The sequence below is a fragment of the Monodelphis domestica genome, chromosome 7, assembly GCF_027887165.1.
Source record: "Monodelphis domestica isolate mMonDom1 chromosome 7, mMonDom1.pri, whole genome shotgun sequence".
NCBI lineage: Eukaryota > Metazoa > Chordata > Mammalia > Didelphimorphia > Didelphidae > Monodelphis > Monodelphis domestica.
This window is the reverse complement of record NC_077233.1, coordinates 96,568,895-96,580,902: the sequence shown is the minus strand read 5'-3', so window position 1 is coordinate 96,580,902 and position 12,008 is coordinate 96,568,895. Positions and strand designations below refer to the sequence as shown.

Below are 12,008 nucleotides of genomic sequence, written 5' to 3'. Positions count from 1 at the left end.
TGTTTTCTGACATTGCTAGCTTTTGTCAGTGATTTATTCTTTTGTCTGATGATGAGCAATATAAGGGAATGCTTTAGTTCCAGTTCACACAAAGTCTACTCTTGAGATTGTACAAGCCATATTTTTCAGAATTGTTTTAGGAAGGTTAATTAAATGCCATTTATAAAAGACCAGGCTTCCACACATTTAAATACCATCATTCCTCCTTTGGCCTTGAGGCAGACCCCAACTTGTGTGCTGTTTTCTGTGTTAATGATACATTTACAGTAAATGAGAGTTAGAGCCAAATGGGAGCAGTTATTTCTGTGAAGTAATTGCATACCGTTTTTTCACCTTAAAAACACAAATATTGTTGTTAATGACCATAGTAACAAAATATTTGGAAAGTATATGTAGAGATATTGATCCATTGGGAGAAAGTAGATGTAGTACTAGATATCCCTATTTACTATTTCAGGTTCTTCAGTTCCTTTTTGTTGATTCAGCAAATTATTTGTAGCTTTTCCTAAAGATGTGAATTATCAATGGTCTCTCATTGATATTTCTTTTAAAATGTGCCTTTTTTGGTGTCAGGTTGAATGAATTTAGAAATTGCTTTCAAATCCTGGAAATGTTTATCTAATTGAAGTAACAGTTAACAACATGATTAAGCTCAGTGGAATTGCAATAAAATTTTTGCCCTCATTAGTTTATGAAAATATCTGAAGGCCATGGCATGAAGTCAGAAAAACTGCAGGAAGATTTAAGTTTCTTGATTAGGTCATACTGGCCAGTCCTGTCTTTTTTTTTTTTTAATGCTATCTAACTTCATTGGCAATTAGTTATTGTGATTTTAAATATCTTTAGTTAGGGCAGATTTACTCCATAGATCAGTAAACCTCACTGTTTTTAAAACTCAGTTTTTTCTTTAGTCAGTACTACTGTTTAATATTTATCCTTAGCTGAACAGGTTTTGGTGTATGCTACGTTATGATTTCATCTCTTTTCCTATGTCAGCCAAGATAGATTTAGTTCTTTTCATCTGTCTTCAGTCCCACCAACCCTTGGATCATTTCTTTTGCTTTCTCTACACTTCTCCACCCCAGTTTGTCAGTAGTGGGTGTGGCATTGTCTGGAATTGAAGAATAAAATTTTCCAGGTGCTGTCTCATAGCATTTCTTCCCATGAGGCCCCATGATCTTTTAGTCTATGGTATATCTTTGTTCTTTGAACACACATCAGCAGTAGTGTTTCCTACCTTGTGGGGGCCTTTGTTTTTTTTAATTTATCATGTGGCCTGTTCACTTCAATAAATGTTTATTAATTAAGCTCCTACTTTGAATAATAGGACGAAACTATCTGCCTTTAAGGGACTTGGATTCCACTGGAAGGTTCAATACGTTTAACAGTTATGTAAATACAGGGTAATTTGAGAAAGGAGATTACATAATAACTTGGAATCAATCTGAGAGGGCTTCTTGGAGAAGATAACTGAACTGAGCCTCCACAATGAAAAAGTAATGAATATTAGGTATTGTGGGCAATCTGTGTAAATGTATGGATAGGAGAGATTTCTTCTCCTTTTACTACCTTTGATTATAAATAGCTGTTTGGGGACAGCTGGTTGGCTCAATGGATTGAGAGCCAGGCCCTGAGACGGGAGGTACTGGATTCAAATGTGGCCTCAGATACTTCCTAGCTATGTGACTCTGGGCAAGTCACTTAGCCCCATTGGTCTAGCCCTTACTGCTCTTCTGCCTTAGAACAAACACCCAATATTGATTCTAAGATGGAAGGTAAGGGTTAAAAAAAAAATAACTGTTTAATGCAGGACAATTCTGAGGGACTTAAGAGAAAGAATATACACATCCAGAGGAAGAACTGTGGGAGCAGAAACACAGAAGAAAAACACCTGCTGCTTGATCACATGGTTCGATGGAGATGATTGGGGATGTAGACTCTAAATGATCACTCTAGTACAAAACATCAACAATATGGAAATAGGTCTTGATGAGTGACACATGTAAAACCTGGTGAAATTGAGTGTTGGTTATGGGAAGAGGGGAGGGAAAGAACATGAATCATGTAACCATGGAAAAATATTCTACATCAATTAATTAAATTAAAAATCTCAAATAAAAAATAGCTATTTGAAAAATTCTGCCTTGTTTTTTTGATAGATCTTGAAGAAACTGAAGAGCATTGCTCTAGACACTGAGACAGAACTAGAGAGACAAGATGAAGTTCTTGATGGCCTAACGTCCTCAGTGGATCGTGCAACTCTGACTATCGACAAACAGAATCGCAGAATGAAGAGGCTAATGTAGAACCTCAGGGAGCCAGCCAGTGGTTTGGTGGTAATGTGAACTCTCAGGAGAAAAAAGTGACTTTTTTTTTTTTAGGAGAAGCAATTATCTTTATGTAAGTTGTGCTCTAATTGTTTCTGTAGTCTTCATTTCTAGAGAAGACACCATGGAATAATTTCCAGGATTGAATGCATGTTTGGAAATCCTCTCCCAGCAACAAAAAAAGGCAAAAACTTTAATTATGATGGAATGGTTTAAGTCAGATATCTGCTATTAAGAATCCTTACAGACAGTGTATGTCAGGGATATTAATGACTTTCACTAAAGAGATTATTTCCATGTACTGAATGAAAAGTTGTAGATTTATTTTAGAGGGGGAACTTCACAGTTAAAAAATGAACTTTTTTTCCCATCTGAAAGCCTATGTGCATATAGACTGTGTGCAAAAAGCCTTTTGTGTTTGTGTGGTGCATTGTTTGTTTTTCTGGAATGAGAATCAGATCCCTGGCTTTAACATTAACTAGGTAAGTGACTGTGGGCAAGTCACACGGTCCCTGTAAGGCCTTAATTTTCCCTCAGTTGTGAGGAAAAACTACCTACCAGTAAGAAAGTTGGGCTAATGATCTCTCTATGATCTCTCCAGGCAACCATTCTATTTCTTTTGTGAAATAGAGAGTACGGAGGATATGTTCTTGCTTCTGGATAATGCTTTTGAAACTCTGGGGAAGCCATAAGTGTGATGTTTAATACAAAATGCCAAAATTGAAAGGTCCACTTTAAACTATTTGGTGTGGTTTCTAAGTAGTTCATATATCGACTTCTTAAGAGTTTCCCCTTTTAGATGTTGATGTAACAAACAAAATTGGCACTTGTTCTTCTTGAATTATTGCAGCCCCTTCTACTCAGCATTGAAGATGAGACAGTACATTTTTGAAACTCGATGGTATTTTCATCAAAAGCAGAAATTTAAAGTTGTCCAGAAAGAAGCCAACCTCCGTTTTTGAGTATAGGCATGCCCTATATAAATAAAACCTATTTGCTTGGTTGCATATTAAATGCTGAATATTTTTCTTAAAAGCTTTCAAATGAGCTTCCTTCCCAGCCTTAAAAACCTAGTGCTTCTTGCAGTGCCTATACCCTGGAGTGATCATTCCCTTTGGGACTTTAAAACACCACAGAGGCTGCTTGGGCATTAATCACATGTATTCCCCATTAGATGTGGAAATTAATTTACTCCATTTCTTTCTTGATGGTTTTCTTTGATATAGAGTAGGATTATAAAATTGTGCAGCAGACTGTTCTATTTTTCTTTTTAATTTTACTGCAGTTTTCTAGCTGAGAACACCTCCAGGATATCTTATAAACACCTTAAATTTTCATTTACTGCCTAGTTCTTTAGCCAAAAATTTAAAAAGGGGGGGGCAGCTAGTTATATAGTATATTTTAAAAACTCATGTTGGTCTTTACTTTTACTGCCTCATTTCTAGCCAGAATTTAAAGAAAACTGCTACATGTAGTGTACTTTTCAAAACCTATATTGATTTTGGGGGGTTTGATTTATGTGTTTCAGTTAGTAGACCAGAAGTTAACACTTTCTCCTCCTGGACGGAATTACTCATAGAAGAAAACTACTTGTGGTCTACAAATGCTATTCTGGAGATGGGTGTCAAGATGGGGGTGCAAAGCATAATGAAAAGTAGATTTGTTTCTGGACATCATTCCTTCACAGTTACTTTTTTGTTTTCTCATCACCTCTACCACTAACGATTTGTTCCCATTTTAAAAATGTTTTACTTTCAGACTCTTGAAATAATGTGATGAAGAAATCCGTTTAGGCATATTACCAAGACAACTTTTTGGAAAAGCTGTTGTTTGGGGATTAATTTCTATCCCAATTACAAGGGTAAAGGGTTGTTATAACTTGTTATGAAGAAATTGGAAGTGTGTTTAAGTCGTAGTATAGATAACTACTGATCCTGGCAACATTTATCAGTTTGCATATTTGCATATTTAGTACCTTGATGATTTTCTTAAAGACTACTGAGAAATTACGAATAGGACAATGGTGCTGTAATATACATAGCCTTGTTGGAAGGCTGATGTTCTACTTTCAGAAGATATACAAGGTAATGATTATCTCAGAAATGAAGTTGTGGAACTTTATTATAGGTTGTACCTTAAGTCACTTCATGTTTCATTCAAGCTATGTTTAACTTCTCCCCAAACTAGAATTGGGCTTACTGGAGTAGAGCTTAGATTCTTTCTTTCTTTTAAACTCTTACCTTCTGTCTTCGAATCAATACTAAATATTGGTTCTAAGGCCAAAGAATGGTAAGGACTAGGCAATAGTGATTGCCCAGGTTCACACAGCCTGCAAGTGTTTGAGATCCATCTCTAGACCTGAGTCTCTGTCCACTGAGACACCTAGCTGCCCTAAGCTTTGCATATTTCAAAAGCTCTTTTTCCCTAAAATGGTCATATGAATAATAATGACTTTTGGAGCCTTTTCCTTGGATAATTGGAACCACCAAAAATGGAGAATTTGGTGAGTTTTGTAGAGCTTGAGACCAGTCATTTTAGAGAGGTACCTATCATTTTAGCTTAGTTCTAAGTAAAGTTTAGCTTAAGGCTAAATACTGTTAAACACTTTGGCTTCCATCCAAGCCCTTTGGAGAAGGTTAGGCCTACCCTTAAATGAAGGTATTTTTCATGCCACATATTTGAGTATGTAACTTTATTTACTGTACCAAAAATGCTGTTTGCACAGAGACCCATGTCAAGTCGTTACGTTTTCTCATCTGTAAAATGGGGGTAATAATTAATACTTGTAACATGACCTAGATTTGTTATGAGGATCAAGTAAGAAAGAATGTTTTAAAGTACTTTGAAAACCCTAAAATACTTTATAAATGTGATATATATATACACACATATATACACTGTGCAATACACATGCACAAATATGTTTATGTGTATATATTTGTAAAAAAAAAATCAAGACAATCATTCTGATAGACAATAAAGGCAGGACCCCTGAAAGAGACCTGGGGAAAAATATATTGTAATGTTCTTATAGCAGACTATAATTCTATTTTATAGTGAAACAATCAGGTTGCATGAGAGAGATGGAACAAGGTCACAGAAATGTTCTAAATATTTGATGCTATTTTAATCTCTGTCTATCAGATTAGTAGAGACAGGAAATAGTAATAATACCTCCTTTCTTTTGTAAAGAGCTTTCTAATTTAAAGGGATTTTAAAATATGTTAACTTGAGATTTTTACATTTATTCAGAGCAGGTGTCATTGTCCCTGTTTGTTTCCTTTTATTTAAAAAGATTTCTGTATGGCCAAGGTGACATCTCTGGTGATGAAATTGTGACCAGTACTGACATTTTCTGACTCTTACACAGCTAGCATTGAAGACAGAATATATCTAACTCCTGCAAACTCTTTATTAAGCTAAATCCTGATAAGGATTTATAAATGCTAAAATCTAATGTCCTACACAGATCCCTTGGCTATATCATGCCTATTTGTTTTCTCTTTATCCCTCCTTGGTCAGGGATAGAGAAATGTTTATTTCTAAAAGATGTCGTGTTAAATTAGGCAGGTGCCATTCAGATATGCAGTGCATGCATCTTGTGGTTATTTGCTCACTCTTAGATTTCCTCATAAAATGTGGACACATTTAGATAGGTGTGTAACTATTCCTTGGCATGTTTCAAGTCTTTACATGTAATTACCATCCAGAGGAAAGCTTCCAGAAGTTGTTACCTTCAGGTTTTTACTTTCCTCTCTTCTAGATAGCAACCCTTTCACTTAACTTCTCCACTTATGGTTCCGTGGATTACTATAGACTAGAAACAGATAAATGCTAAACTAAGTGTTAATACAAAATGAAGGAGGATTTCAGGGTAAGAACTGTTTACAATGAAAAATGCTATCAAATTCACATTTTTAACATACTTTCAAGTTTAAAGGACTAGCCAGGCCAATTCATTGCATTATGGAATGAGCTCTTGCTTTTGGCATTGCTACCTCAGATTTAATAGCAACTGTCATATATTAGCATAGTACTGCCTAAACTGACTTCTAGTTTAACCTCTCAACTTTAATCTCATTCCTTGCCTCTGGAGGAGGAAGATTCATTACTAGTTAGGTTCCCAAATTATTATGCTTCTGATCTAAATCTACTAATATTGCAATGTATATTTACTAGTCTAGGAGTTGCTTTCTTACTAGAAGACTTGGCTAATAAATTAGAGTTTTAATATGTAAATAACTTCTGCCAGAAACCTTGACTACTGCCCAACTTTCTTGTTTATAACTTGTTTTCTAGATGCTTCATTAAGCTTTCCTTGAGAATCTTAGAATCTCATATTGTGAAAAAGGCTCTAGTCAAGTTCATCTTGAACAAGAAACTCTTCCCTAGCTACCCTGAAACGTGATCATCTGACCTTTTCTTGAAGACCTTTTGAAGTGTCCAGCCACATTTTTGAATGGCTTCAAACATTAGGCTGTTTTTCCTGACATCAAGACTAAATTTGTCTTTGCAGCTTCTATCCATTATAACTGATTTTACCTTCTGGACTCAATGAGTCATGTAGATCTTCTCTTTCTACATGGCAATTCCTCTTCCTCAGCCTTCCCTTCTCTAAGCTGAATAACCCCAGTTGCTTCAACAACTTCTCCTATACATAGCATGATCTTGAGGTCTTTCTCCATTCTGGACTTCTTGGTCTGTGTGCATCAATCAGGAAGAGATGTCTAGAAATATGGAACCAAGAAGAAAATGGTAGACTGAAATAATAGTCCAGAAGAGGCAGTTAGTCATCTTTCAGTACAGTGAGACTTTGAGGTGGACTTTTTCTTCAGAGTAGCAGAGGCAGTTGGGGAGGCTATGGATGAGCTAGCCTCAGAATAGGGAAGGAAGATGGTTTCCCAACTCCATGTCCTTAGTTCTGCAGCATTCCTTCCCTTCTTCACAGGCTTTCAGAGGAGATGTAAGCAGTCATGTCTGCTCCAGGATAAAGTTTGGCTAGACCTGATATCTTGAGCTTATCCAGGGCATCTTAGGTACTTCTGTCTCCCTGCTAATCTTGGGTATTGGTTCCCTATTACCCCTTTTTTGTGTCATCCATGACAGAAAGAAGAAAAGAAGCAAAAGAATCAAATAATTTTGACGTTTAATGTAGTCCTGCATCCTCTGGACCACATTGTCCATTCTGCACTGACTTACTACCCTATTTAATTCAGATCACAGAGACCAGGACCAGGAGAGCAGAAGCCACTCAGCTATGCATTTCTTGGCCCATGTGTTTTCATCTTCACTCTAGTCATTTCTGCTTTGCCACCATGGGAGTGGCATGGGACAGGGGAAAGATAACTTTTCTTCTCCATTCTATTTTTTGCTCTGAGAATGGTAATCAAACCAACCCTACCATTGCCTTTAAGAAGAGAATGTCAGTAGGCTACCCTCATGTTCCATTTGCCATCTCTGTGTCTTCTCATACCAAATCACCCTTAATTTAAAATTATTTCTCTGCATATGTTGTCTCTCTGTTAGAATGTAAGGGCAAGTATACATGACTTTGTATCCTCAATGTTTTGCACAACGTAAATACTTAGCTTGGGCTGACTTTCTTTGTAGAATTTTAGGCAATTGAATCATACCTATCCTTTCTCTGAATCCTTTGAAAATCATCTCCTAAAATCAAGGGTAAATAGCAAACTGTGCCCAGTTTTTTCTTTTGTGAACTCTCAGATGAAGTGACTACTTTCCCTCAAGGGTCTCATTATCTCTTCTTTAGCAACCTTTCCTTATGGTTGGTGAGAATCAGGCTCAGAATAGTGCTTTCCCTTGCCTCCTGTGCCTTTTAAAGGATGAAAGTATTATGAAAGGAAGCCAAGAAATGAACTGCTCTGCTTTTGGCAGAGAGAAGGAAAAAGAGAGAGCTCTATCAAATGTCCAGATAAGTAAAGTCTCTTCTCACTACTATGCTATATCGCTATGCAAAGGTCTGCTTCTTAAAAATCCCATTTGTTTCCTTTTCTTGTTCTAGTGGTCTGCAATATGCTCTGATGACAAAATCACTTGTATTTTTTTTTTGCCAATTAATAATTCACTCAAATGCTTTACTCTCCTTAATTCCCATTTTCTGTTTCCTGTATATCTTCACTTGAGTGTTTTTACTTGTTACGGTATTCAACCTTTTGCCTACTCTTTTCTTTTTAAATGAAATGTGTATTTTCATTACCTTGTGCTAGTCATGAGCCCCCCATCTTAGTGGCCTGTGAAGTCAATTCTGCCACTTTCTGTTAAGATCCTTTGCTCACTTTTGTATTCATATATTATTGATTCATTTATGGATTTTTGTCTCTGATTCATTGAGCAGTTGCTACTTTTCTTTTTAAATCATAATGGCTCTTAAAAAAAACAAAACAACCTTCTGTCTTAGTGTCAGTCCTGTGACAGAAGAATGGCAAGGACTAGGCATTTGGGGTTAAATGACTTTCCCAGGGTCACACAGCTGGGAAGTATCTGTGACTGGATTTGACCCCAGACATGGCACTCTTATCTACTGTGCTTCCTAATTGCCTGAATCATAACTGGTTTTTACCTCTCTAGTGAACTCTCATTCTCACTCTCTCTCGCTTTCCTTTTCTGCTTCTCATTCTTTCCTTGCCCTCCATTTCCTTCTTCCCCTCCCTTTGTCTCTCTACCTCTTTCTCCCTTTCTCCTTTTCTTTTCCTCTTCCCCACTTTCCCTAGTCCTTAGTTTCTTGCTCAAGATGTCAAAATCCTTAGCAGTGTTTCTTATATTTCTTCCCTACAGTATCATTATCTTCCACATGCATCACAAGGGGAGGTTGTGGTCATTAGATTTCACAAGGTTCTTTAATGCCATAGATATATGCCATAGGAAGACAATGAACCTATCCTGCAAGAAAGGAAGCTAGCTTACAGCCTTTTTTGTTTACAGAAAAGAATTCTGGTTACTCATGATTTTACCTTTGAAAAGAATTGTATGTTGTCAAGAAGTTGTGGCTTTATTGATAGATACAGGACACCATAATTGAGGGAGATTAGGATAGTTACTTCTAAAGAAATACCATTATTTCTCTGCTTTCATCTTTACTTCTTTTCCCCTGACTCCACAAAAAAGAGCTAAGAAGAAGCATCAAATGGGTGCTTCAGCATCATATTAAGAATTTTTGTTATAAGAGTCATAAGCTCAATAGCTTTCTTGCAGAGGGCAGGAAAGCACCCTGAAGTACTGGCCAGTCTAAAGATGCCTCTTCAGAGAATGCAGTTACAGGTAAGTAACCCTTCTGACCCACTGAAATGCTATTTTAGCTCTCTATTAAATAACATTTTGTCTCTAGTCAAATGATATTGCTAGCTCAATTTGTTTTAATTTTCTTTTTATTTCCTAGATATTGAAATTGTGACTTGTATCATTTGTATTTGAATATGTAATCAAAGCCATTTTTACAGTATTAATTTAATAAGACCAGAAAAAAAATTGTATGTGAGATTAAATATCTTAATTTATTTTGACTCTGATGGGCCCCAAAAGAATTACTTGCACTTGTATATTCTTAAGGGTTTTTATTATTGTGCTTAGTTTCACATTGTTTATAATATTAAGCAAAAGTAAAATCTAATTTCCATGCAACTGTAATGCATGTTAACATTGAACATTAGCTAAAATAAAATTACTTTGACAGCTTATATGATAAATATCTGGAAATGAATTCTGTTTTTTTAATGGTTATATTTATTAAGATTTTTTTGGTTTTCTGTTCAGAGCCTTATCACTTCAGATCCTGTGATTTCAGCCCTTAAATTCACAACCATATACTAAGCCTGTCTTCACAGATTTCTTTCCATTGGAATGTAATGATCAGATTTTACTCTTAATGATTAAATAAAATCACGTAAGCTTCTTTCTCTAGTTAATTATGCATTAGCTGCACTAGCAAATAATACATCTGTTTTGATTCAATAGACTTAAGTTAATGAACACATTAGTAGTCTAAGCATGATTCTTGCCAGTGTCCCTAGAAAATCAACATCATTGCCTACCTCATAGTTTTCTTAGATGAAGGGCAAGCTCTTAGTTTTCAAACATTCCAAGATTAAAAATAAGCAATTCTATTCTTTTCTTCACAGTAGAAAAGTATAATCACCTATACATTAGCAACCATTAAAAATTAAGCTACAAAGAAATTGTAATATCCATTAGGCAATTATCCCCATTACACAGAAGAGAAACTTGGACTCTGAGAAGTTGTCATATCCTTATAGTCAGTCAGCCATTGAGTACTGGGGCCAAGATTCAAACCCAAGTCTCCAGATTTCATGTCTAATGATGTTTGAAATTTTCCCATCTTGCCTTACTAGGATGCTTACTTTAGAAAATGATACCAAGGACTCGTTAAAATAAGTAATTTATCATTAGAGGATTATTTTGAGGTGATTTTGTATTAACTGTTTACTCCCTTTAAGCTATAACCTTGCCCTCTTCTGCCAGTTTAATCCTCATTTTATGACTTTGTCAAGCCTGAATGTCATTCAAATTTTAGTATATATTTAGAGCTGAATTTTCAAATTAATATGCATTAAAGCTTTTTTAATCCATTTTGAAAGTTTTTTTTGTTTTTTTCCCCTTTAGTGCTGGAGGATTGAATTGAATTTCTAGAGATAAGACTTTTGCTAATTTATTTTGAAAGGTACAAGACTACATTGTTAATATCTTGGTTGTTCTAAAGATTAAGTGTGGCTCCCTGGGTTGCCATGGTGGTCTGAAATTCATGGAGAGGAATTGTTTAGTTAATCTGACAATACTGTTTATAAAAGTCATAAACTACCAACTTCCCACAGAAAGATGTACTTAATAGAACCCTTAAGTTGAAAGGAAGGGGAAAAGGTTGGGGGTGAAAGGAGGTAGGGTGATGATGGAGTGTTTATGTAGACAGTTTTATGAAGACTTTGGTTTGGACAGCCCCATGGAGGTGTAACCTGGGATTCTCCCAGCATGTTCATGACAGAAGACAACCAAGCACTGATGAGCTGACACAATGCACTTTCTTGTGACCATCTGTGAGGTAGGTAGGCAGTATCATTTGGTGAAAGCAGTGCTGGGATTTCAATCAGAGGTCCTGGGTTTGAATCCACTGTTGCTATTTATTCCCTGTATGATGAAGGACAAATCACTCTTATGCTTTAGTTTCCTCCTTTGTAAAATCAGGAGGTTGAACTAGATTATGGATATGTTGGAGCAAGCTTGCCTGATCCATGAGAGAGCAGATTGTTAAGTTTTCAGTGTGAGTATTTTCACCAAGGAAATTGGAAAATCCTACTAGCTAGAGCTTAATTTATTTATTTTTTTGATGGTCTAGAATTAAGAAAGGAGAAAATACAGAAAATAAATTAAAAATTTTTATTATATCCAAATTTCCTCTCCCCTCCCCTCCCCCAAAGCTGGATGTTAAACATTTACTTGCACACTTGTATATATTTTCATAAAATCCACAATTTAAAATTTTGTTTGAGAAAAATTCCAGGGAAAGAAGCTTGTTAACTCCTTGAATCCAGAGTATGAACTGTTTGGAGAAAGATGCCTGCAGAAATCTATACCACATCAAGATGATCCAGAATGAATTTTGGGTGCAATTTATTGAACTGAAGGGGGTTGAACATTTATTTTGAATGTAAA

The 12,008-nt window shown here is 35.8% G+C and overlaps 1 protein-coding gene across 1 annotated transcript in view; it reads left to right on the top strand.

The window, feature by feature from the left end:
* SNAP47 (synaptosome associated protein 47) overlaps nt 1-10,236 on the top strand; it is a 99,117-nt gene extending 88,881 nt beyond the window's left edge. Inside the window, exon 5 of the mRNA XM_001376265.4 lies at nt 2,160-10,236. Coding sequence (XP_001376302.2) covers nt 2,160-2,306 — 147 coding nt within the window. The 3' untranslated portion in view covers nt 2,307-10,236. The remainder of the gene's footprint in view (nt 1-2,159) is intronic.
* Nucleotides 10,237-12,008: the final 1,772 nt, after the last annotated feature.